The 26,832-nt window shown below is 43.4% G+C and overlaps 1 protein-coding gene across 2 annotated transcripts in view; it reads right to left on the minus strand.

The window, feature by feature from the left end:
• Grin2b (glutamate ionotropic receptor NMDA type subunit 2B) overlaps positions 1–26,832 on the minus strand; it is a 461,714-nt gene that overhangs the window by 22,088 nt on the left and 412,794 nt on the right. For both annotated transcript variants that reach the window (XM_041632687.1, XM_041632695.1), the window contains exons 11-13: positions 8,412–8,572; positions 6,478–6,665; positions 690–928 (exon numbers count right to left, since the gene is read on the minus strand). In XM_041632687.1, coding sequence (XP_041488621.1) covers positions 690–928; positions 6,478–6,665; positions 8,412–8,572 — 588 coding nt within the window. The remainder of the gene's footprint in view (positions 1–689; positions 929–6,477; positions 6,666–8,411; positions 8,573–26,832) is intronic.

Below are 26,832 nucleotides of genomic sequence, written 5' to 3' on the forward strand. Positions count from 1 at the left end.
CCCAACTGTCTTCCTGATACCTCACTCTGAACTGGAAATAAGGATTCCTAACCTAGCCTGGAGTCTTGCCCCAGTTAGGTAAGTTTCTGGAATATAATTTTCTTATAAGTCAAGACTTGGGTTCTGTTAGCTTCTTTTAAATGTTATTTATGTCAGTGACACGCACATTCCCATACACACCCCTGTGATCCTCTTGTTTCATTCTTCCAACGTTGGTACTATAGGCATGTGCCACCACACCCAACCTTTAGGCTCTTCAATTTCTCATACCTCACACGTGGTTAATATCTAAGAACAGTAAGACCACCGGCAATTTGCCTTCAAGTGTCAGACTAAGATATGTTACACCTTCCTATTAAAGGATCAAGTGATTAATGCAGTCTATACAGAATCAATTGATGGTGATGTAAAAAGAAAATGGGGAAATTTCAAATTTTCTGTGTTGCAAGATCCGCCTTTTTTAAACTGTGAATCGAACATCTGAGTCTCAAATGGAAGGAAACAGCACTACCCGTCTTAGAAACGCTCAGCTTTCTCTCACACAGATTCCTGGGGATGAGCATATGATGTGGCTTCATGCTTTAGCCACATAAGTCTGCAATGAGCACTCTCTTGGGTCTCTCTGCTTGGCACAGAACAAGGCTTAACCGTCCTCAACAAGCTCTAGGTTTCCACGTCAAAACACTTACTCTGCTGATGGAGAAGACCATGCCAGGCTTGCCAGAACAGACACCCATGAAACAATGCCGGAACTGCCAATAGAACAGATGTTCACAGATGAAGGTGATGAGGCTGAGAGCCATGGCGGCCCCCAACATATAGAAGACGCCTGCCATGTTGTCGATGTCCAGCTGGCTGCTCATAACCTCGTTCTTTTCGTTGTGGCAAATGCCAGTGAGCCAGAGAGCTTCCAGTTCTTCCATCTCCCCTGGAAAGAGGGCACAGAAGGAAACAGATAAAGCGGGGGGAGGAAAGAAAAGGGGAGACAAAACAGGAAGAGAGTTGAAGGGGGTCAAAACATGACAAAAAGAGATGCAAACAAGAGAGAAAATGAATACTTTTTATTAATATCATTACATCTCAACTCATCAGTATACCCCTTGTATTCAGTGAAATCATAACGAATGAACTATAGACGATATAAGGCCATGGAAATTCCCTGTGGCTCTCCTTTATCCCGTGAAAACTGGCATCTCAGTGTTCGGTGTTACCCACAATATGATATGCAAAGAACAAGGGTTCAAATTAGAAACAACAGTTTGTGGGCAAAGTGGTCAATATGGAGAGAGAGAAAAAAAAGAGAGAGAAGAGAGAGAACTTGAGAGTGGGAATGGATTTTTAATGTATGTTGTACATAAAAGCATTCCAGATTGCAGGACTAGCATAATCAAAGGGGAAGAGGTGGGAAACAGGGGCTTAGGGAGAGGCAAAAATAACAAATAAACAAATAAATAAATAAACAATTCAAACAGAATGATGCTCAGCAAGAAAGCTTAATAAAAATCTAATGCATGCATTCTGAGGTTAAATACTCAGTCCTTTATTTTATAAACAGTGGGGATAGCATAATCAAATGGGCAAAAAATGGGATTTATACAGAGCAGATTAGATTGGGGAAGGAGAGGTTGAAAGAGATTGGAGAGAGATTGAATTGCTATGGTCTCTCAGAATTACAGATCTCTTGAAGGAGCCAGCTCCTACAAAGTCAGCTAGGGTTCCTGGATTGGGGGTCGTCAAGACTGAGGAAATGTCAGATGAAAGGAACAGAGACAGAAAATAGAGGATAGAATCAGGAGGTCTGTTTGATCATGCTGAAAGAGCCAGATAGCCCAGAGTTTATTTCAGAACTTGCATATATACAAAAGCAGAACAAAGCACAGCACAGATGGTCAGTCGGTGTCTAACAAGATCATTTCTGTCCTTGAGTGAGCAACCTCCTAACTAACTGGCGTTTGCTGCTTGGGAGCAGCCTTACTTTCTATCTTGATGTTTCCGAGGTTTGTCATCAGCAGTAGACTGTCTACTAGATAGAGTGTTCTTTTCTCACAGGCTAAATCAGAATTCTCTCACAGCTCTCAAGGTTACTGGATAATGCAGAGCAGGCAACCTTGAACCCAAATGACATATAAGTCAGAATGGACTCCAGATGGAAACTGAGTCACATGGGCTCCCACAATCTCTTATAGAGAAAAATATGAAAAGCAAAAGAGGAGTCATGTAGACGTTAGTCAGTAGAAACTCTTAGACAAAAAAGAAGATGAAATAAAGCGTATATCCTAGAATGTCACTAATTTCACACAAATGAAATTCTAGAAGTCTCATGAAGGATACTGGTCAGAGGATTCTGGTTTGGATGAAAGTCTGAACTTTGCATGGCCCAGTGAAAGCTGAAGACCTCTCTACTGATGTACTTGGTTATAGACTAAGGAGCTATTTGGCTATGACTAGTGGTTACTCCAACATGGTTTGCCAACTCCCCAGTTACAAACCCCTGCTCTTCATGATGGGAATCTACTCATTTTTATTCCCTTCTTTGAATTAACAATGCTTTTCCTAACTACTGCAGCAGCCAGATTCAGTTGTAATCTGGAAACCCACCTCTGGGTTTGCCTCTGATGTCTTCCCTGACAAACAACGGTCCTACAGTCATAACTGATAAACCCACATGGCTGATGCGCTGGAGAACCCTGCAGAGGGAGACTCATCTGCATCTGGATTAGTTTGTGTGTGAGGACTGATGGGAAGAGTTGATGCTTTGCATAAGGAAGAGAAGAGAAATTCAAAAGATAGTAGCTTAATGAAGCAAACTTTCTCAGTGTTTAGTCCACCCCTGGAAAGACACAGTAAAGTACTGTCTGATAACTAGATCTCCCTCCACCTTTTCAGCCATGACCATCAAGGCAGGGCAGAGTGGAGGATGAGGAAAAAGCCACATACTCATTTCTCTGGGAACATATAGAATACCACCCTACAGTTTTGGGCTACAGTTTTGTTAAGAGTAGAAACATGGAGTTCTATCTGAGGCATCTAACTGTAGCCTACTGCATCCCTGAAGGCTTCCTTATACCACACAATCTTCAAATGTACCCTGTCACCAGCTACTTTAATCCCTTTCTTCATCTTTTACCTAGTGCAAGTATGTTCCCTTGTGATTTATATATTGAACTTACAAGTTACCAGTTGCGCTATATATATACCTTGGTATGGGAAAATAGTCTGTAGTCTGTCAATTATACTTTAAATAAACGCTGATTGGCCAGTAACCAGGCAGGAAGTAAAGGCAGGACAACCAGACAGGAAGTAGAGGCAGGTCAAAAAGAACAGGAGAATCCTGGGAAGCGGAAAGTTTGGTCTGGAGTCCTGACCCAGTCTCAAAAGGAAGCAAGATGTGACTGCCTTGCTGAATAAGGTACTGAGCCACGTGGCTAATATAGACAAGAATAATAGGCTAATATAAGTTATACAAGTTAATAAGAATTCTGAGCTACTAGGCCAATCACTTTATAGCTAATGTAGACTTCTGTGTGCTTCTTTGGGACTTAATGACTGTGGGAACTGGGCAGGACAGAAAACCTCAGTCAACAAATGAACACATGGACAACTACATCCACATAAAGTCTTATAGAGCTTGGGAAGTAAATCTGGACAAAGAAGAATAGAGTTAAGCATGGCTTATTGATAGCAACATTTTCTCAGATGGGTTCTGCTTGCTAGAGGCAAGAGTGCTCATTTAAGAGAGGCTTCCTGACTCAGCTTTAGCTGAAAAGCTTTGCAGCTCTTTTAAGAGGTCCTGCCATGAAACACTTAAATGGAGTTGATGAAAAGCTGACCATGTGCTTTTTGGTTTTCAGCCATAGAAGGAAAAAAGCCACATTGTTTTAAAATGCTGGATTTCTGGACTGTCCTGCTAGTACAAACTCTGACTCTTTCAGGCAGGATGTCTGGCTACAGAGCATTTAAATGTTGTTTGTGGACACACTGTCACACCTTGCTTGGTGGCAGGGACACTGCAATGCCAAAGAGTTGTGGCAATAAACATGGATACAGCCTGTACCTCTGCCATGAGGCTAGAATCTCAGAAAGCTAAAGAATGGGCTGGATCTAGCCATCAAAGCCACGGCTTTAATCCTCTCCATATTGCTTAGCAAATTAAAGACTCATGTGGTCAGAAAAAGAGACAGAGATAGTAAAGAGAGATTCAAAGATGGAGAAAACCTCTAAATGTTTTACAGTGTGTTAAAAATATATGCAGACTTGGGAAAGAAAAGAAAAAGGTTAAGGTCCTTAAAATAAGAAATAAACAGAGTAGTTGGGTGTGGTGGCATATACCTTTAATCTCAGGATTTGGGAGGCAGAGGCAGGTAGATCTCTGTGAGTTCAAGGATAGCTTGGTCTACAGAGTGGGTTCCAGGACAAAGATACATAGAGAAACCCTGTCTCAAAAAGTCAAAAATTAAAAATAAAAGAAATAGAGTTTAAAATAAAGCCATGTAAAGATAGAAAACACACAGAGAGTATGGATACTGTATGTTATTATTTTCTCTTTGAATTGTTTGAATGCTGAGGAAGGAGAAACAACTGTTAAAAGACATTTAAATATAAATGCTACTGGATTAATAAAACATAAATATTTTGTAAATGCCTTGACTTCAAAATTGAATAAAGGATATGTTACTTTGGAGAAGAGGTTTTGCTTTTATTTTCACAAAAAAAATGAGAGGCTATGGATTCATTTTGAGTTAAGAAAAATCAGGTTTGATCAAGGAAGACCACCTGGGGAATCTCAGATAGAAGTGGATGGCCCAGATATCTGAGTTCTACATCCAGAACAAATTCAAGACTGCTGCCTAGGATGATAAAGCCTCACAGCATACTCCAGTCAGGACTTGATCATAATTCTAAATTTTCTTTAGGTCCCCATAAGATTATCAGCACCCCTAACCAGTAGAAAGTAGCCTGGAAAACTATGAAATGGACTATGGAAAATGGTCAGGAGAAAAGCTAAACAAAGGATATTAGACTCAGAGTTCTTGTTTTTTTTTTGTTTGTTTGTTTTTTGTTTGTTTGTTTTTTTTAAAGAGGGTGAAGTGCTGTGGAACAATGGTCTACATTCTGTCAATTATATTTTAAATAAACACTGATTGGCCAGTAGCCAGGCAGGAAGTAGAGGCAGGACAACCAGACAGGAAGTAGAGGTGGATCAACAAGAACAAGAGAATTCTGGGAAGAGGAAAGCTTGGTCTGCAGTCCTGACCTAGTCACAGAAGAAGCAAGATGTAACTGCCATCCTAAATAAGGTACCGAGCCACGTGGCTAACATAGACAAGAATAATAGGCTAATATAAGTTATATGAGTTAATAAGAAGTCTGAGCTACTAGGCCAATCAGTTTAAAACTAATGTAGACTTCTGTGCTTCTTTGGGACTCAGCGACTGTGGGAACTGGGCAGGACAGAAAACCTCAGTCAACAATAACTACTGGTAGCTATGGATGTAGATGTATTTGGAAATAGGGTCATTGAAGATGTAATTTATCATAGTGAGGTCACACTGGAACACAGTGGGCCCCTAATCTCATATGACTGGCCTTAAGAAAAGAACAAATTCAGAGAGAGATGAACATCAAACAGAAACACATACCCAGGAAGAATGAAAGTAGAGACCTAAGTGGTGCCTTCACAGGTCAAGGAAGACCAAGCAGAACCACAAGGCATCAAAAGACATGTGACAAGTGTGCTGGTATTTTGTTTGTGCTGTAACAAATAAAGCTTGCCTGAAGATTGGAATGCAGAGATAGCCACACTAAGGAGCCATAGAGGACAGGCAGTGGTGGTGCACACCTTTAATCCCAGCACTGAGGAGGCAGACACAGATGGATCTCTGTGAGTTCAAGACCACCCTGGGCTACACTAGATTGAGCCACTCTCAAACAGAAACAGAGTCAGGTGGTGGTGGCTCACCTAAAGGGGCACTCGGGATGTGGAGACAGGAAGAGACATGACTGGGCAGAGAGAGGACTATAAGGCGGGAGGAGACAGGAGCTCAGCACATTTAGTCTGTAGGTTCGTGGAGACAGGATCTTGCCCCCTTCAGTCTGAGGACTCAGTAGAGGTAAAAAAAAAAAATCTCTCTAGTGGCTGGCTCCTTCACTTCTCTGATCTTTCAGCATTTGTCCTGATATCTGACTCTGGGTTTTTATTTTTGAGAGCAGTTAGGATTCATGCTATAGAGAAGCATGAGGATTCTCCTTTACCACTTTCAAGTGAAGCTAGCTATAGTGCCCAGAATTTCAACACGATGAACCCTACTGTTTATGCCACTCCATCCATGTCATTGGTTATGGCGGTCCTACCAGTCTAAAAAGGGCTCTTATCATATCCTGTGACAAGCTGTTTTGAATACCCCGAGAAGAAAGGTTGCTATTTCAGAATGGCCATGGTTTGAGGCCAAGTGAACATTTCCCCTCTCTTTAACTCACCGTCTCCAAACAGCTGCAGAATAGCAAGGTCCACCTGGCGCTTCCACCCGGAATCTTTCTGGATAGCAATGCCATAGCCAGTGGATGCAAAGACCTTGCCGCTGCCAATGGTCACCAGCTTGCAGCCTTCATCTCTTCCGGCCATGTAGTTGAGCACTGCTGCATCGTAGATGAAAGCATCAAGCTTCCTGCACAGAAAAGAAAGGAACCAACAAATACCAAGGAGGAAATTACACAACAGAACTACCTATTGGGCCATTAGTATGAGTGGTGCAGTTCCAGAAGCTACGTGGAGGCCTGGCTCCCAGTTAGGCTCATGTTGGCCTATTGTCAGAGCCTAATGCCTGTGTCCCAGGCTGTTGCTCTTGATGGGACTTCAGGTTCAAAAGAGTCATTTATTTTTCCCCTCCCACTAGGAATGATAAGAATATAAGTTGGGCCCGAGGCCAACTCATAAGCTGTGTCTGAAAAGGAGAAGGAGTAAAAAGCAATCAATAAAAATAATAACAGAAATAATGAAAAGTAAGCACCACAATGATAACAAATAGCATGGGTAAGATTTATATAATGTTTTTCATTTCTCAGTTCATTACAGTCCAGAGTGGGGGAAAGTGTAGGTGGACATGCTTCAGGAGATGCATGGCTATTTTGGTGGTCAGAAAGGTTTCACTATTGTCTTGTCTTATAAGACCTTGCTTTGAGGGGCCCTAGTGGTGAATGACAGCCCAAGCTTGTGGGGAAGCGAATGGAAAACACTGCAGGAGAAGATGACATACAGAATCAGCAAGATCATTCAAATTCCTAAACCTATACGAACATGGTGTGAGACATGGAGCTTTGTGAAGACGGGTTACATAGAGAAAAGATTCTGGCTAAGAGCAGGAAGGCATGCAGATTGTTTCAAACCAACATGTCCATACATTAAAGACAGAGGAAGCAGCTCGGATGAAGCCATGCAAGTGACAGGCCCAAAACGAAGCAGAACATGCAGCCCCCGGCCCAGCCAGCCCCGGCCAAACATTTATAAGTTGGAGATCTTTGTGCTTCTTTAAGAAAAAAAAAAAGCAAGTCCTTTCTGACATGAAAGTCACAGGACATTTTATAAAATGCATCTTATTAAAAAATATTGATTGGTGGCTTGCCAAACATCTGGTGTAACTGGGAGCTATGGGTGTCCCACGGTTTGAACTACCCAGAGTTCCCCTACCCTGGCTTCAGACCTCATCTTCTGAAGTCTCTTGTGACTTTGTTTAGAGCAGCAAGATTGCATCTTACAGTATTTTAAGCATCCACACATCTAGATGGTGTTTGAAGACCTTGTGGTGCAAGGGTGACCGAACAAGGTCCACAGGCTGGTAGTCATCACAGAATGAAGGGAAACAGCAGTGTGACCCATTAGCCTCCAAATCTCAACATTTCCAATGCCCAGTGTTGATGGCTTTCAAACAAAAGGACAAGTGTACCCGGTGAGCTCCGTGACAGTCCATCTACAATTTGTGTGCAGCAGAGGCACAGAGACGGGCAATGAGGAAGGATAACCAAAGCTGGGATTGGAGCTCAGCCAACACACTCTTAGCTGTTGTCATCTAAAAACTTTTGCATGCTTCTTCTTTTATTTCTCCCTTGTCCGTGGATCCCAGAATAGGCTTTTCCTTCCCATGTGTAACATACATGAGCTCTCTCCTTGATTCTTCCCTCTACACGTCCATGGGTTTCATTTCTACTCCGTGGTCACATTCATGCAAGCAGAAAACAATTTGCAGGATGGTAACACAGAAGTAAGGAACAGAATAAGCACTTTTGTACAATGGTTGGGATGGCACTGTCAAATTTAACTTGGCAGCAGTGTTTGATTTAATGATTATGGTACCAGTTCAATCTGTGTCTAATGGATGGGAGAAACATATCACTCTGAGCTCGGAGGCCATTCTTACCCCGTTTTCAGGGAGAGCAATGCATCATCTACACCCCTTTGGTTGAACTTTCCCATGTAGGCATGCATTTCTGCATAGTTATTGCGGATATTCCTCTCTGTGCTGCCATTGGGCACAGTCCCAAAGCGGAAAGGGGGTGAAAAGTCATTAGGTCTCTGGAACTGGAGAGAGAAAGACAGAGAGAGAGAGAGACAGACAGACAGACAGAGACAGGGAAAGGAAGAAATGCTTTAGAAAAATGTGAAGAGACATCAAGTCAGCATTAGTGAGTTTATAATGGGAAGGAACCAGCTCTAATTCACCAAACACATTAGTCCTCATGCAGGAGCAGTAATTGCCTTCTGGAAGTGGACTTTAATTCAACTCAGTTTAAGACGTATTGTTAAAAGATTTCTACTCGCCCAACCCCGAGTTTAATCCATAACCCTGTGTGTTCCTTCTTTGCACACAGCACAATACCAGCGGTGATGGGCCTGAAAGTGGTTTGATCCAGTTTGACCATGGTAGATTAGCCAGCTTTATTTCCAAAAATTATCTAAAATCTCCTCCTAGGCCTCTTAATACACTGTCATTGTACAATTAAGGTCACACAGCATTATATTCATGAAGATAGTGTTTGAATATCAAGTACATTTTGCTAAGAGATTTTGCTCTTGACCTTCAAAACACTCAAAATTCCACTGATCTGATACCGGCTGCTGGATAACTTGCAAACCCCATGTCATTTTAACCATGTTCTTCTCGTACTTAAATTCCGAGAGTGTATCTCCATCACCTAGCACCAGAACTGAAATTTCTTGGATTCTATCCCTATGACATCAGTTTTATTACCCTGCAGTGAGATAGGTCTTAATGTTGCTTCCAGAGCACATAATTTGGTCATTTGTATTTTCACAGCTTCACGGAGTCCATCTCTTTCACAGAAACTCACCTTTCTCTTTGGGGCTATTCATGCCCTTCATTTCAAAATATAGCTCACAGCAACTGCTTTGGGAAACCTCCTGTGAATTCCCCCTTCTATCAAATTGACCCCAAAGTGATCCATCAGTACTTTTATTCTGGTTTTGAGGGCTCCGGCTCATCCCATAAATTCGACGCCTCCCGAAATGAGTACTGAGAACTAGTCTTTGATGTGCTCATTACTAGTTTAAGCTTGAGGTTGAAACAGACATGAAGACCAGCTTTGCCACTTACTATTTCATGACTCTGGTCATTAACAGAAAATGTGCCACATGTCTTCCTCCAAAAGAAAGAGAGGGCGGTGCCCAGCTTTTAAGACTGTGACAGACTTCACACAATGCGAGAGACATGCTTGGCAGTACCCGCTACACAATAGGGTAGCGTGACACAAACAGATTGCCCTGTAGGCAGGTCTGTAAGGTATTTTCTTGGTTAGTAATTAATGCGGGAGGGCCTAGTTCGCTGTGGGCAGTGCCACCCTTGCACAGGGGGTCCTGGGTTTTTATAAAGAAAACAAACAAACATGGAAAAGCAATGGAGAAGAAGCCAGTAAGTAGCACTCCTCCCTGGTTTGTCTTCCAGTTCCTGCCTCCAGGAGTTTCTGCCTTGGTTTCCCTCATTGATGGACCATAATTGGGACATATAAGCCGAAGAATTCCCTACTTGCCCACATGGTCCTTGGTCAGGGTCTTTACCATAGCAATGGAAAGCAAGCTAAGACCATAGGTGCTCAGTAATGGCTCCTATGTTGTTTTAAACTCATATACATTTTAATTTTGTTTGCTGATAAGCAGCAGGTTGTTTAATATTCTTGCCCTGTGAATATAGCTAAGATGACACAGAATATGGGCATAAAACTGTGCCTTGGATTACTCAGGACAGTGAAGAAGTTTAAGTCCCTCTTGGTTTCAATACTGTACTGTTATCGTGGAGCTGTGTTTGAAAACCTAGCCCATCAACCTGGGGGATCACTGAGCTTTTAAAACACCCCAGGCTCAGTGGCCATTCTTGTAATGTGAGGGCTTCCAGGGCTATAGATTAGCATTGCGCAAGGTGCCATTGCAGCAACCGAGTTGTTGTGTTGGTCACAGGTAAGAGCAGAGTCAAAGAGCCACACTGTGGTCATGGGGTATGTAGGGACCTCAAAAGACCAGACTTCCCAACTGGAAAAGTTGCCTTTTGTGATCAGCATGATTTATATCATTAATATCCTCTGTTTGTTTTTTTTTTAAAAAAAGGTTACAATTTTTAAGCAAATAAAGATATAAGAAGAATCAGAGGACTTTAGAGTTGAGTTGTCCACTCAAAGCTTAAACCTCTCGTTGGACAAATGATGAAACAGGGCCCAGGGAGGGTAATTTTCTCAACAGCACCCAGTGGCAGCGGTGGCCACTATCATCAGTGTTTCTCTGGCCTAATTAAGAGTGACCCCTCACTGTGCCCGGCAGACAGTGAACTTACAGTAAACAAGGTTACGCTTTAATAAAAGAGACAGATACCAGAACACTTCACACATTACTGTAAAATAGAACTCCCCATAAGTCTGAAGAAATCCCTTCCCCAAACTCAAAGCTAGCATGGGAGGTAGCAGCCAGTGTAGTCAAATAAACTCCATCATCTGTAAATCTGCATTTGGCTGGGACAATGACAATAGATACAAACGTTGACTAAGACATTGTTCCATATCAGTTTCTGAAGTACTGTTGATACTGGAACTACATCCAATTCAGATTTAAGATAAATTATTATCATCTAAGTATTTTTTAAAACAAGGTATGCAAGGTACATGGGATAATTTTTGATTAACTAACTGGAATTCTGTGCCCAATGTTCCTACTTCCTGATGGAGTTACAAGCCATGGTACTTTGTACCATGCTCTTTATATTTGAAATGATCTTTTAAGTTCTCTATGCTGTTTTACAATCACATCCATCGCTAAATCAAACATAAAAAAATACAGACCTAGAATAGCAGACGCCATTTTCAAGGAGAAGGGCATCATTGGAGCATGTGAAGACACACTGAAGAGCTCCAGGCCATCACAGCACTGGTGCAAAGAAGCTGAAGGGGAAGGTGGGCAGAATGGAGTGGCTGCCCACAGACATGCGCAAACACAGGCGAAGGCCGTTCAATGGAGATAAGCTAGCCTCAACAAATGCTCTGAAGATAATTAGATGTTCCTGTACAGAGCAAACCTTATCCCTCACCTCCCAAGATCAATAGCAATTACCTCGGAGTTGTAAAAATTTCAGGAGGAGCTATATGAGACCATTTTTGTAGCCTAGAATTAGACGAAGCCTATACGTTATGTGTACAACCCATCAGCAGAGGGAATAAAGATAAATTAAAGTTCCTCAAGATTCAGAACTTCTCCTCAAAAGATGCAGTTATGACCATGAAAAGGCAAGCCACCAACTGGGATGAAGTATCTGGAAATGAATTAAAGCTATTTAAAAAACAAATTAGATAATAATGGAACAAGACTTGGACCGTTTAAGGCATCTTCGTGAGCACATAACCCGACAAACAAACCTAGACTGCAATGGGAAGGATGGAGGGGACCGTCCTCAGAACAGAGTTTAGCTTGAGGCAGTTGGGATTGAATTAAGCCCTGGTTCATGCCTGTTACAGGAACATGAACATGGGCAAGTTCTTCAGTCTTGCAACGTTCCATTTATTTCTGAAAATATTATTTTATTAGATAATAAATAGGAAAGTACTTAATACTGCATGAAACTCGAAACTGTTAGCTGCTTCTGGGGCAGCAAAGTTCCAGTACCTAAAACTGCCCTGTGTGAGGCAGTGTTCCCTCAGACTCAAGTCTTATTCTCTAATCTGCCCCTAAAACTAGGCCAGTCCAGGGGCCAACAGGGAGGACATGGGCTCAGAATTAGCCAGAGCGGATGTATCCATAAGCTTGCCTTCTCCTTTGAAAGTTCTTGTTTAGCTTGAGAGTGAGCTTAAATCAAACACCTCTTCAGGACTGTCATTGGGCCCTGAACCTAACTAAAATTCACATTCACAGGGAACAATATGCTTAAGGAGACCCATGGAGACGACGCAAAGGAAAACTCCAAAATGCCTCTATATTTCGATAAATGCCCTTGTGATAAAACACACCCCAAGGTGCAAGGCCTTACTGTTTAACCTCCACGAGAGTTGATGGTCATTGGGGTATGGTGGAAGAATAATAAGTGTACCATGAAGAATCTAAATTAGAACAGGTAGGACCTTGACAAATAACTTAAAAAATTATGACCCCAATAACAATTTAATTTAAAAACTTTCTGATTTTAAACTAGTGAATTAAAACAAACCAGCATTCCTTACGATCACCATTGGTCACTGTAACACTTCCTTCAGTTCAGTCTCTCTAGGCTCCACCCAGACTGGGGTTGCTGAAACACAGATCCAGCTAGTGAGATGGCAATAAAGAAGAGGAGGCTCCTTAGGGATTGGGCCCATTTCACAAAAGAAGACACCAAAGTCCCGAAGAGTCAAGAATATAGCTCAAAGCTGTGTGAAAGAGAAGGACAGGCTGAGATTTTCCATGGCCAGCCGGGATGCAGCCAAGAGTTATTTTGCCCTGGCGTCCTGGGAAGTGAGTTCATATGCTCTTAGGTGGGGTCACCTGGGAGGCTATCCTTCCTTTCCTGGTGTCAGGGTTACTTGTTCCCACCCTCTCTGCTGGATCCAAGGCTTGCTCCTGGCAATCACTGTAGGCTCATAGCACATATGGTAACACCAAAGCAGAATGTTAAGAGATATAATCTCACTTGTTCTTCCTGGAAAGCGTGCATCAGAATCGGCACCCTGAAACCTTTCACATCCACATCTCAGCCTCCATCTTAATGACCTTAAAGTGAATTTGCCTTGGTTGTCAGTCACACAGGGACTGAGGGTGAGAAGGTCCTCACTCTTACCCCAAATGGGTCCCTGGGGCTGTTTGGCTGCCACCACCTCAGGAAAGAGTCTGTTATAGAGCTTGAGGCAATGAAAAAAAAAAAAAAGGAACAAGGGAAGGGGTACTGTCTAGTCCAGTTTGTTTTCTTACAGTCAAATAAATATGCACGTTGATTTTCCTAAGTGCGGGGCTTTCTCTTTTTATCCGCTAATAATATCCACACTCATTTAACACCTTTGTATATACTGGCAATTACCACCCCAACTTCTATTATGATAATTAGAATACATCAGTTCATTTGGCAAATATTTACCAAGCACCTATTAGTGGAGAGGATTGTATTAATTAAGTTATAAAGAAAAGACAAAGGAATCAGGCCCTATTTCCAGGAGCTGACCTCCCAGGAGATTCAGAAATGTAAGTGTTCATCCAAGTGTTTATTTGTTCTGCCATTCACTTCTCCTGGCACACATTCTTTCATTTTTTTAAAATATTTATTTATTTTTTTATTATGAATACAATATTCTGTTTGTTTGTATGCCAGCAGACCAGAAGAGGGCATCAGGCCCCATTACAGATGGTTGTGAGCCACCATGTGGTTGCTGGGAATTGAACTCAGGACCTTTGGAAGAGCAGGCAATGCTCTTAACCTCTGAGCCATCTCTCCAGCCCCCCATTCTTTCATTTATATTGTAATCAGGAAGTGTTTATTCTGCATAGACAGGGTTCTAGGTGCAGAGGATGCGGCACTGCCAAATGAGATCAAGAAGCTCACGTCAAAGAGAAGTGGTGGGTAATATTTATACAAGCATACATAGGTACAGACATGCATGTATGTATAAAGACTCACATATACATGCATGTATGTGTTTTAAATATGTGGCAGGCTAAAGTTAGCCACACAGATTTTGCCAGTCACATCATATCCCTATGTTCCCTCTTCCTGATTCAAGGCTGTAGTGATTGAAGGGAAGTGACCCCCAAAGGGATTGGCCAGCGTATCAGAGATCCCAATAAAGCCATTTTGGACCCTCAAGCCCAGCCATTTTCAGCTTAGCCTCCAGGTGAAGATCAGGTGACTTTACCCTTGCCACATAAAATAGAAGACACACACAGCCAAGTTTTACCCAGATGTCTGATCCCCAAGACACTGCAATACAATAAAGCATTTCCTGCTTTGAGCTCTTCAGCACCGGGGTAGCTTCCCAGCAAGGAGTTCCTGGTTTCAGACGGTGAAAATAAAGCATTCCACGACAAGAGAAACCCGGTAATGATACAGAATGACTTTGATTGCCTGTCATCAAAAGGCCTCTCTGAGAAAGCAGCATTTGAGCTGAGACCTGAATAAGAAGAACTGGGTATCCAAAGAACATGTGGGGCATACAAGAGGCCCAGGAACTGGCCAATTAAAAGGCCCAGACTGGTGACTCAGGGCAATGCACAAAGTGACAGGAGCCCCGGGGAAGCTGGGCCTTGTGGGAGCACATTGCAAACGGCAAGTCAGGGGGTGACACAGAAGAGCTGTCCACTTGGACAGAAGAAGGAAAGCAGTGTCTAGACGGTCACAGTATAGACATACTAGCCACACCCACTTGGTGCCAAGAGAGCGAGAAAAACCCAGCAAACTAACTGACCAGCAGTATCCTCTCCTTTGCTCGAGCCTTATAGATAAGGCTGAAGGCCGATATGATGAAGGGAGATGCATTGCCTAACAACTCCCAAAGGGAACTGACATCTATACAGTAGAGTTTAGAGGCCTCACTCTAAGACCCTGGCTCTCAACCTATGGGTAGCAACCCCTTGGGGGTTAAACAACCCTTTCACAGGTTTGTCTAAGACAACCAGAAAACACAGATTTATACATTACAATTCATAACAGTACCAAAATTACAGTTCTGCAATAGCAATACAAATAATTTTATGGTTGGGGTCATCACAGCATGAGGAACTGTATTAAAGGGTCGCGGCTTTAGGAAGGTAGAGAACTGCTGTATTGAGGTATGATAAACAGGGGGGCCTCTACCTGAGGACATGTCCAGCTCTGTGCCGCGGTTCCCGGACTTGTGGAGTGTACCCTGTGCACCAAGTGTGAGTGAGTATTCAGCTAGTTCTCTCGAGTGGGCCGTCTAGCGGTAGAGGGTCTGGCACGAGATAAGCATACGGATGTGCCCTTACTGTTAACATGGCTACTGCTGTCATTATCATCACGACCATTGTCGTGGTGCCCTGGGAGGACTCTGTCAGAAAGACAAAACCAGGCTTGATGTGAGAAAGAGTCCTCTAGAGCCAGCACATTACACCAGGCTGGGAGGACCGAACTGAGAGGCAGGAGCTGGAAAAGATCTGATCTCTGAGCTTTGATGGGAACTGTGGCAGGGCAGGTGTGTGTGTGTGTGTGTGTGTGTGTGTGTGTGTGTGTGTGTAAACAATGTGAGGCTTTAGGCATGTTTTGCTGTGGCTTGAATGAGAATATCCCCCATTTAAATACTTAATCCTGTTATTTCAGGGAGGTTTAGGAGCCTGGCCTGCCTGAAGCATGCCATGGAGGGTAGGCTTCAGAGGTAAAAATTCCACCTGCCAGTCCAATTCCTTCTTTCTCCGCCTTGGGCTTGTGGTTCTTCTGCCTTGCATTATGCGCTCTAACTCTTTGGAACCATAACCAAAGAAATCCGTCTATAAGTTGCCTTGATCAGCCGTTTTATCTCAGCAACAGAAAGGTTCACAATGTTATTCTACCCTCCATAACCACGAAGCACGGTGCATGCCGCACACTGAACGCAGGAGACCGCAGATCTACTGTGACCATAAAAATTCCGAATGAGAACAGCCGTCACCAGGTCAGGATTCCTGGAAGGCTTCCTGGAGGGGGCAGACTGAAGAAGCTGCAGAGAGGGTAGTGGAGTTTGGAGTGGTAGAGGGTAGGGGTGCTGTTTGCACACTCCCCTCTAACCCGATTAGCATCCTGAAGTGAGAGTGGAGCCATTTGTGAAGTGTTTGGGGTCACTGGAAAGTGAAGTACTGGAGACAACACTCCAAATCTCCTCAATGCAGGTGGCCTCTGTGGTCCAGGCTGCTGTTGGGACCCATGGACCTCTAGCTCAGTGGCCTGTCACCAGTCACCTGTCCTCTGGAAGTTAACAGAAAATTAAGCACAGTTAGCTTTGGTCACAGGGAGAGCGGCTCTACTGAGCTAACAGGGCAGAGAAAGCATCTTTAGTGTAAAGACCAGCCCAGAAAATGGCTCTTTTCCTTCTGCCTGTCCCATCAGCATGTGCAGATCAGTGCAAACCAGAGCTATGACCTTGCAGAACTGCAGACTGGACACTCTGCACAAGGCTATCCTGCTTGCCATGAGGGACCTGGGGGCTTTGTATCTTCAGAGTGTGACAATCCCGCAGTATAAATAATTCATCCCATTACTTCTGGTTCTACATTTGAATAACAAAGAGAATCAATGCCCAAATGCCACTCAGCCCTTCTAGGTCCTCAGGAGAAAAGATGGTGGCTTCTGACTGCAGTCTGCGTGCTGATGGAAATTCTACAGAGACCCTCTTTACCTATCCTGAGCTTTCCTCTTCTCTTACCCCTCCTGTTATTGACACTGCCTTCCACCCACACAGTGCTTTCAAACTATTGACTCTGCGTGTCATTATCATCATTGATGTCTTAGTTAGCGTTTCTTCTATTGCTGCACTGAGACACCATGACCAAAAAAAACAGTTGGGGAGGAAAGGGTTTATTTGGCTTACACTTACACATCAGTGTTCATCACTGAAGGATTAACCTTTACACACTTGTCGTGATTGACTGTTGGCTTGTGGAAGACACCAGAGCAGCAGGCTATCATGAGCAAAGGTATCGATGCCCATGAGTACAGTGTGCACCCTGAAGGTGGGAGGAAAGCTTGTATATGTAAACATGGCATACGAATTTGGTGCCCGGATGGAAGCCACATCATGAGTGCATTGACAGACAGGCCAAGGGAAGACACAGAATTTGGTTGAATTAGGACTCAACATAAGTGTATAGCTGGGATAAGAGAGGGGCTTTATAAGAAATGTCTACTAGAAAATGGCCAAGAACTTGGACTATGGTTTCATAACAGGAAGACAAAGGAAATGGGCATCAGAACGAAACCTTACATTGAGAGCCAGGGAGGGAAGAGAGTCTGAACCCACCTCTTCTCCTTGTTCTTCCTCTAATGCCTAGTTGCCCTGGGAGACCACCTAGAAGTTGCCAGAACCCACCAGGTTGTTTTTGCCCAAGCATCCTCTTCTCTGCCCAAGAATGCCCTGGGTAACTAAGACAGTCTCCCGCATTTGTGTCAGCCAGACTCCTAGGCCTACCCCGATGTGTCGAGGGAAAACTGTGACTGCCCTGCTAACGACTTCCTCTGCTTTACTGGATTTTTCTCTCCACGAGGTGAGACCTGCTAATACTACACATCATTTTCTTTTCAGTTTCCTTTTTTTCTGCCCTCCTTCCCTTCTCCCAGTGATTTTTCCTGTTGCACTCATTGTAATTCCAGGCTCTAGAACAGTCCCTGACCCTAAATAAACTCTCCATATGCATGATCTAATAAGGAAATGAATTGAATCCTGTGTATTAGTCCTCACACGCCATTTAAAATGCTTACTGGTTAATGCAGACTCACGCAACATGGCCGAGTGGGATGTTGCTCAGATGTAGTGCTGGACTGTTGTCCCCAGGGACAAGGAGTTAATTTGTTCTGATGTCAGCTGAGGACATCTTTCTTGGCACCATTTTCATTTTTCCTCAAAAACTGTATCGGAGCTGAGATCCCATAAGAGCATGTCAAATCTAGGACTTGACAATGTGTATAGATATTTCTTTGGCATCAGAAATACAACAGAGTTGGGGATGATTCTGATAACACGGGGATGAAGTGAGCCAGAGGCGTGAGGATGGAGAGTTTGTGTTTTATCCTTCAGTAGTCCCTGTCACAGCTAGTCACCGCTGAGCTCCTTCAACCCACTTTCAGGCAAGACTGTTGGAAAGTAGTCTGCTGAATCCCACAGCACTCCAGCTTCCAGATGGCCTGGGGGAGATCAGGGATTTTTTCCAGATTTTGTTTGAAGCTATGAGTACCAGCAAAGACCAGTGGCCTTAAGGAAGGTTTTGGGTGGCAGATGTAGATAAAGTCACTACTATCTGAGGTTCTAAAGTTGTTGCTCCAGGAGTCCCAGCAGATTGGATCCATTGGAGGAGGCTACTAAAGGTCCTACAGGACATATACGTGGAGGCTCCTCACTGAAGTCATCTGTAGATGAACCAAGTGCTTCTGGAAGCACTGATGTCTTCTGAGTCAGGAAGTGGGGGTGGAGGTTGGACTCTGCCAGGTGAGGTCTCTGGCCAGTGGTGATGGGGGGAGGGCAGGCCAGGGGACAGGTGCATATCTGCTGTCCTGGGGACCCATCTGATCAATAGGTTTCCCACTGACAAATGGGAAGGAAAGCATTTGCCTCCCCATCACATCATGACCCATCCATAGCCCAGTGGGACTTCTTCCTTTGGTCAATAAAGTTGGCTCTACATAGAGACACCACAGCTGAGAGAATGCCAGAGCCACAATGTGGCCTAGTGATGTCACCAAGCACAGTGAATGTCCAGGGCTCCCAATGGGCCTCGAAGGCCAGGGCTCTGAAAGAAACTGGCTTAACTTTGTCACACTCTTTCCCTGGACTTATTCTGCACTGAGTTTATTTCCAAGACTACCCACTATTTTTCCCAGTACACGTGTGAACTGGGTAATGGAGCTGGAGAAATGGAGATTGAGTCACTTCTGAATGGCACAGAGGAGAAAAGAAAAGCCAGGGATGTCATTACCTGTCGGAGATCAAAAAGCTTTTTCACCTCGGCATATGTCTTGGGTACCAGGCTGCTCAAGACATGAAGGAAAGTCGATGATAAAGACAGCAGAGACTCAGGCCTTGAGGATTCACTAAAGTCCTTGTGTCTAAGTCACCCATGAGGGACCTCCAATTATAATGCATGAGAAGATTACGCTGCAGAGTGTCATCAGCCAGGTTGTTAGAGGAATGGAATTCAACATCCCCAAGTGACAAAGGATTGAAAGTCATTCTACACTGTTAACTCATGATTAATATTCTGCTTTAATATCATTTATTCAAATGCATTCAGTGAACACCTGTCATGTTATCAGAATCCATAGATAGGGAAGTTATGCTGGAATTTGTATACAGAAGACCATGGACAATTTAAGAAATAATATTTGGTGTGTACTTCTGGAAAATCTAAGAAGCTACTACTATCTTTAATAATCCTTTGATATGAGCCTGCTTTTTTGTGGGTTGTCCCCTGTCCCCTCTTAAACAGGAAGTGTTAATGGTTCTTTTGAGTTGACTGACTTCTGCTGTTGGTGGTGCCCAGGAAAACAACAGGTGCTCTGCAAAGACTTGGCTGACTGGGAAGGGGGATCTTTCCATTCAGGGAATGAAGTTGGCTTGACACTGGCAGGCCAGAGGGACCTACTCTACTGGTCACAAATAGGAGTTAGGTGATAGTCAGGGCTCTGAAGAGGTCTGATATCCCCCAGATAAGTCCTGAAAGAGCACTGCGATTTAAAGTCTGACAAGCCAAAATACTAGCACAGATGGAGACCCCATTTATTCACTTCTCTTCTTAAATGTCTGCCCCATTTAGGTGGCTTGACAGGAGGAAAAACTAAAAGGTGTGAAAATTCTATCTGGCACAGGAAATGTCAAATATTTCTCATCTGCATTGCCTTCCCTTTCTTTCCCTGTAGCCATTGCTATGAAAAAGCTTTTACATTCAAATAAAAACTGTATGGCTTTGTCTTCCATGATGAACACTATATGAGTTTAAGAACCTTCTTCTCATTCATTCATTCACTCACTTATTCACTGAACCATTTATTCAGTCATTCAATAAGTTCTTGCAATCACTAAGGTTACAGTGTAGAACACAGAGGAGAAGTATGGAGACATCTTAACTATTAGTGTATCATGCTACATACCACGTGATTTCTATGATAGGTTAAGAGAAACAGGGACAAATAAATTTAGTTCAGAATCTCTCCTAGATTTTAAATATATAACCCCAGAGAATAGGAGATTGTACCTAGGACCTGGAGCTTGCCAGGTAAGCCATCACTGCTGGGCTACGTCTCCAGTGTCTCTCAAATTGTACACCATATGTGCACTTGGTGACCCGAGCTCTAGCTTCCGCATCCATGGAACCTTTTGCTGATGAGAATATGGCACCCGGAAGTGCCTCCCTTTCAACTCGAGCCCATAGCCTGGAGTGAGTTCGCAAGAAAACTCCCAGGTCACATCAGATAAACACATTAAAATATATTTATTTTTTTCTATACGACACTCAAATTCTGCATCATTCCGGGCTTAGGGAAGATACTTTATTTGGAGGAAGCACACGGGTGGAAGGGATCAGATTGCTGGTAGGGCAGATCAGTCTGAATGGCAGGATTATCTAGATGAGTACATCTCTCGCCTATAATCTAAAGACTTTAATGAGAGGAAAATGTCCTTATTAATGAGGACATTTCTTTATCCTCATTAATGAAGGTTTTATTTTTCTTATTGAACTCCATGATACAACGATCCATGATACAATGATAAGAGATCAGTGGCGAGATTCCTTTAATGAATCCAAGCATTGTGCATCCTGCTTCTCTGTCAATGGACTGTAGAGAAGCTGGACTTGATTGTAAACTTGCAAGTCAGAAGCTAATTAATAGAGTGGGAGACATTGCCAAGACAGGCTGTGAAGAGAGATGCTCTTCTGACTGGAGACATAGCTCAATGGTGAGTGCTGGATTCCGACCCCAGATCTCCAAAAACAAAGGATTCTTGTGAGATAAGAGACATGTGTCACCAGGCAAGAAGGATGGTTAGTGAAAGGGTAGCCATAAGCAGTTGAGTTGGGTCTGTGTGGGAACTCCAAACACATAAGGAAGCATGTAATATCTCAGAGGATGGATGGAAAGTGCTCTCCAAGTCTGAATGACTGCTGACAACATCACATTGGACTGGGGTGTTAGGCAAGAGCTCTGTCATCAAGCTGTATCCCCAGACAGAAAAACACCCGCTTCACAGCCTCATCTAACATATTCCCCCATTCTACTAACTGGTTTCTGGTTTTCAGTTTCATAAATAATTGTAAAGCAGACTGTCTTCTCTGCCATCCGTTGACAAAAAAACATGATACTTGCAAAAGATAACTACATTAGCTTTTCTTACTGCTATGAACCAATAGCCCACAAAATCTACTTAAAGAGGAAAGGATTTGCTTTAGCTCGTGGCTTAGGAAGGGGTACCGTCATCATGGTGCCGAAGGCAGGGAGTCAGCAGCATGAGATGGAGGAATGGAGAACAGGAAGTGGAGCCCAGACTACTAAACCTCAAACCCTTCCCTCAATAAGACATTTTCTTCAGTAAGACTCCACTTCTAAAGGTTACAAAACCTTCCAAAACAGTGCCTCCTGCTGGTGACCCAGGGTTAAACACGTGAACTTTTTCTTGGGGAAGGGGAGCAAGTTTTACTTTCAAATTACAACACCCATGAAAACAGGTCAGGATGAGGAGGGAAAATATTAAAGGGATGAAGTTCAGTAGAAAGCATGCAAAAGAGTCCTCACCAGGTAACCAGAGCGAGAAGGAACAGGAACTGTGTTTGCCAAAGCCGAGTCAAGAAAGATAGGAGGACCCTACAGACCGCAAGTGGCATTTGAGAAGTTGGATTGCTGCTTTTTGTTTGTGTTTGTTTGTTTTGCCTGCCTGCCTGCCTGTCTGTTTTTCCAGACAGGGATTCTCTGTGTAGGCCTGGCTGTCCAGGAACTAGCTCTGTAGACCAGGTCAAATTCATAGAGATCTGCCTGTCTCTGCCTCCCGCCAGCCAAAAGGCTGCATTTTGATGAAAAGTTAAAAACCAGAAGTAGGATAAGGCAAGAATGAAGTTGGGCCATCTTTGATGCTGGTGTAAGGGTGTTAGGATCACAGTGTTTTCTATAATTAGCAAGTAAAATTTGGTACATAGAAAACCATTAAAGGTTAGTTCATTAAATAATTAAAGGTGAGGGGGTCAAGGCTTAGGATGAAGGGTTGATTATTTTTGTGTTTTTAGAAAGGAAAAGAACACCCAAGGAAATGCCTTTGACATTAAATCTGTGACTCTACCTAGCATTGCAAGGGCAGGATGTCACTGAAATCAATCGTTATGTAGCCAAGACCGAGCTTGAACTCCATCCTCCTGCCTCCATCTCCTAAGTGCCACCACACCTGGCTCATTCTATGCCTTTGGAACTCCGTTTTTACCTTTCTCACTGACTGATGTTCTGAGAATGCTTCTCCGTGTCCCCTGCCACCCCACAAAAGGGTTTCCATGCACTTTTGGACTTTACTTAAACTAAAATAATATTCTCTGAGGTTCAAGTGTAATTGAGCATCCGGTTCACTCACCTAGCAACTTCACTCAAGGGTGATTAATAACCACCCAGTACGTATCTACTGAGTAAGTTGTTTCTATATCCTACTTGTCACGTATATCCTAGGTATCATCTATATCCTAGGTATATTCTAGATATCATCTATATCCTAGATACCATCTTTATCCTAGGTATCATCTATATCCAAGGTATATTCTAGATATCATCTATATCCAAAATATCATCTTTATCCTAGGTATCATCTATATCCAAGGTATATTCTAGATATCATCCATATCCTAGATATCATCTTTGTACTAGGTATCATCTATATCTTAGGTATCATCTATATCCTAGGTATCATCTTTATCCTAGGTATCATCTATATCCTCAGTATCATCTTTATCCTAGGTATAATCTATATCCTAGATATCATCTTTATCCTAGGTATCATCTATATCTTAGGTATCATCTATATCCTAGATATCATCTATATCTTAGATATCATCTATATCCTAGGTATCATCTTTATCCTAGGTATCATCTATATCCTAGATATCATCTATATCCTCAGTATCATCTACATCCTCAGTATCATCTATATCCTCAGTATCATCTTTATCCTAGGTATCATCTATATCCTAGGTATCATCTATATCCTAGGTATCATCTATATCCTAGGTATCATCTTTATCCTAGGTATCATCTCTATCTTAGGTATCATTTATATCCTAGGTATCATCTTTATACTAGATAACATGTTAAATGCAGATAATACAGAGCCTTAAACAAAATATTCAGGCAAATCATACAAAAAGAGATCAATTAATCTACCAAAGTGAGATAGGGACAGGGGTTTTGGCAGAACTTGGCTCCAGACTGAGCAAAGGGTGTATAAAGGTCAGGACCAGTCTCTAGAGGGATGAGGGCAGCAATGGTGGATATGCACAACTGGGAGCCTGGGGGCTCTCTTGGAGAGGCAGCATCAGCCAGGAGTTTAGGAACAGAGCAGGAGCATACAGATCCTGTCTTGTTTTTCTCCTTGGTGTAGCATCTACCTCAAAAAGTTCTGGAGGAAAAGTCAACCAAATGAAACAATGTGGAGCTCTTAGCTGAAAGGGTGTCACCCAGCAGTCACGAATGAATGGTGAGCTCTCTGGAGTTTTTGCCAATGCAGTTTTATAATAGTGGCTATCATGGGTGGGGGCCATGCTTGCTCATATTGCAAAAGAGCACACGATACAAATGCCAATTCAGTTGTGGCTTTGGAATGCAATTTCCCACGGGCTCCAACCTAAGGACATACCATTCTCAATAGTTCATTTCTAAATCAGCTGTTGAAAAAACACCAAGACACTTCCCCAGTGAAACAATACTTCAAATGGTTAGCTAATTAAGAGCAATTTAATCCATCAGGGAACAGAACTTTAGTGTTAGTACCAGTTTGTGTTCTAGGATTATTCATCCTCTAGTGAATGTAGACAGTCACGGAGAGCAGTCTGCTGCCTTCAGAAGGGGCGACCCGTGAACTTGGCTGTCGGTGCTTGTGCCCTCTTTCTGTGCTATTGTGAAATTTTATTCAGTTCTGGGTTCCAAGCCCAACGGTCCCGATTTTCCTACGCAGGTGTGTCTACCAAATCAAGATTCCAATTCTTTCCAGCTGAAGGATCTCGGGCTTAACAGGGAGGTGTTCTGAGAAGATGTCTCACTGACAGACGAGTAAATGATAACTCCATTTTCCCAACATAAATACTCTGTGAGATGCATTTCAAGAGACAGTTTAGAGTCGCTTTGTTTTTATATAAAGATTTAAAGCAGAATTATAAGCGCACCAAAGCATTTGTGATGGTGATTTTGGTTGTCAGCGTGGCTGGATTTAGAAGCACCCAGAAGAGTCTTACAGCGCATCCAGAGGTGGGCTTCTGTAGTGTTCGCAGAGAGGACGTAACCAAAGGAGGGGGAGGCACCCTGAGCCCTGTACCCTCTCTCCTCTCCACCATGGGGTGAACCTCATGACATTCTCCTATACCATACGTTCTGCCATTGATCACACAGGACCAAACAACCACAGATGGAGTCCTCTAAAGCCAGACATTTTGGTCACAGTTATGCATAAGTAACCATTAAAGAATTCCAGGAAAATGTCTGCCACTCAGACCAGTCAGCCTAGATGACTAGGGAACTACTTTCCTTCAATGAATCCACCTCTTCACTGACCCCTGGAACATGGAAGTAGCAGGTACCGTCATGAGCGGGTGGAAGTGGAAAGGTTTCTCAACTGGGTCATGTATTACCAGGAGAGACACTTCCTGGTACATGAGCCTAGGAATGATGACTGCTTCTGGAACACTTCCCACTTCAGGTGAGGAGCTGAAGCCACTTTATGGGCGTGGCCTCTGCCCAGCACCAAATCCCCACCCCACCCCCACACCACCAAGACAGCAGCTCCTTCACGGGAATGTTCCTCACTGCCCTTGCAGAATCCGGAGCTTGCAGCAGGCCCAGCTCAGGCCACCAGACTGACTATTAAGCTTAAAAGCCTTTTCTCACTGATTTGGGGTTGACAGGCAAGATCACAATCCTCACTGGAGAGGAGCCTGTGACATGCTAGGACAAGGTGAGGCAGCCAAGGCCGAAGTAAGTGCCTTTCCCATGTGACTACTGGGGAATGGGTCACCCTTCGTGTGCACAAATGATTGTATGTGCTCTCTGCTGGTGAACCTCAGGAAGGGAGAGTCTAGAGTTCCTTGTTTGTTTTGTTGATTATGAGAAAGGGCCCCTGAGTGATTGCTCTGTGTTATGCTCTGCTGGAATACCTGCTTTCCTGTGACAGTTTCTTGGTAAATGTGTATGTGTGTTTACACACACAGGATAGAGGACAACTTCAATGTTGTTTCTTGGGTCCTTCTCTTTGTTTGTTTGTTTGTTTATTTTGTTACAGAGTTTCTTTATGGCCACTGGCTTAGAACTCACTGATCAAGTTAGGCTGGCCAGCCAGCAAACCCCAAAGATGCCCCTGCCTCTGCCTCTCCATTGCAGGGATCACAAGCACATACCACGATTCCTGACTTTTACATGTATGTTTTAGGGATGGAACTCAGGCCCTCATGCTTGCAAGTAATTTCTTCAATGCATGACCTCCCTCCCTGGTGTAAGTCCTAGGATTTTCAGGAGAGAAAATGAGACCCCACATTTTGGCTCAGCAGCTCCCAACTCCTTGGAAAACCAGAACAGCCTCCTCTGCCAGGGAGCCAGCCTGCTCCTTTTCTCCCCTCCTCCTGTGCTGTCAGGACTGGCCTGGCCTGGAGCCAGTGCCCTTGAAGCTGTGAATGAAGGGTCCTGCCCAAACCAGACTTGATTAAAATGCTTGCAGAGGAAAGGTCTGAGACTCTGCTGTTTACAGATCTTAAGCAGTTTTTCAATGACCCTCCAGGACCCATTCTGGAAAGGAGCTCTCAACAGGGAATTGTAGATGAAGGGGTGGGCCTTCCCAGTCCCAGGTATTCCTGGCCTCCCATTGGCTCTCACACCTGCCCAAGCTAGGCAGAAAGACTCCAAAACATAACAGGGGCACACAATTTACTCAGAACTTGTTCCACTCTTGCTGCCATTGTCTCTGGGCACACGTGGCAGGTGACAAGGAGGAAACAAACACACGAGCCCAGGACCTGCTCTGGAGCTAACTTTGTGACTAGAATTCTGACATCTCTCAAGTCTGATACATTGTAAGATTCTGGCCCTAGGCTACATATAATTTTTCATGCTACATTAATTTATCTCAGAGGACTCCAACTTAGTTACTGAGAAGGCAAATGCTAAGTCATTTTTTTACTTTGAGACAGGGGTTCTTTGTGTAGTGCTGGCTGTCCTGGAGCTCACTCTGTAGACCAGGCTAGCCTCAAGCTCAGAGATCTATCTGCTTCTGTCTTCTAAGTGCTGGGTTTAAAGGCATGCACCATCACTTCTTGTGAGACACTCATTCTTAATACATTTTTACCCACAAACTGGGATGTAGTAAGCCCAGTCTCCTTGAGATGAAAACACTTATTTTTAATTTTGTTTTTAGTGAGAAAGAAAAAGATGTTGGAGAACAGGTTTATTTCCCATCCAT

This window comes from Microtus oregoni, unplaced genomic scaffold (genome assembly GCF_018167655.1).
Source record: "Microtus oregoni isolate MIOR12 unplaced genomic scaffold, Mior012 000002F_ref0000024, whole genome shotgun sequence".
Taxonomy (NCBI): Eukaryota; Metazoa; Chordata; class Mammalia; order Rodentia; family Cricetidae; genus Microtus; species Microtus oregoni.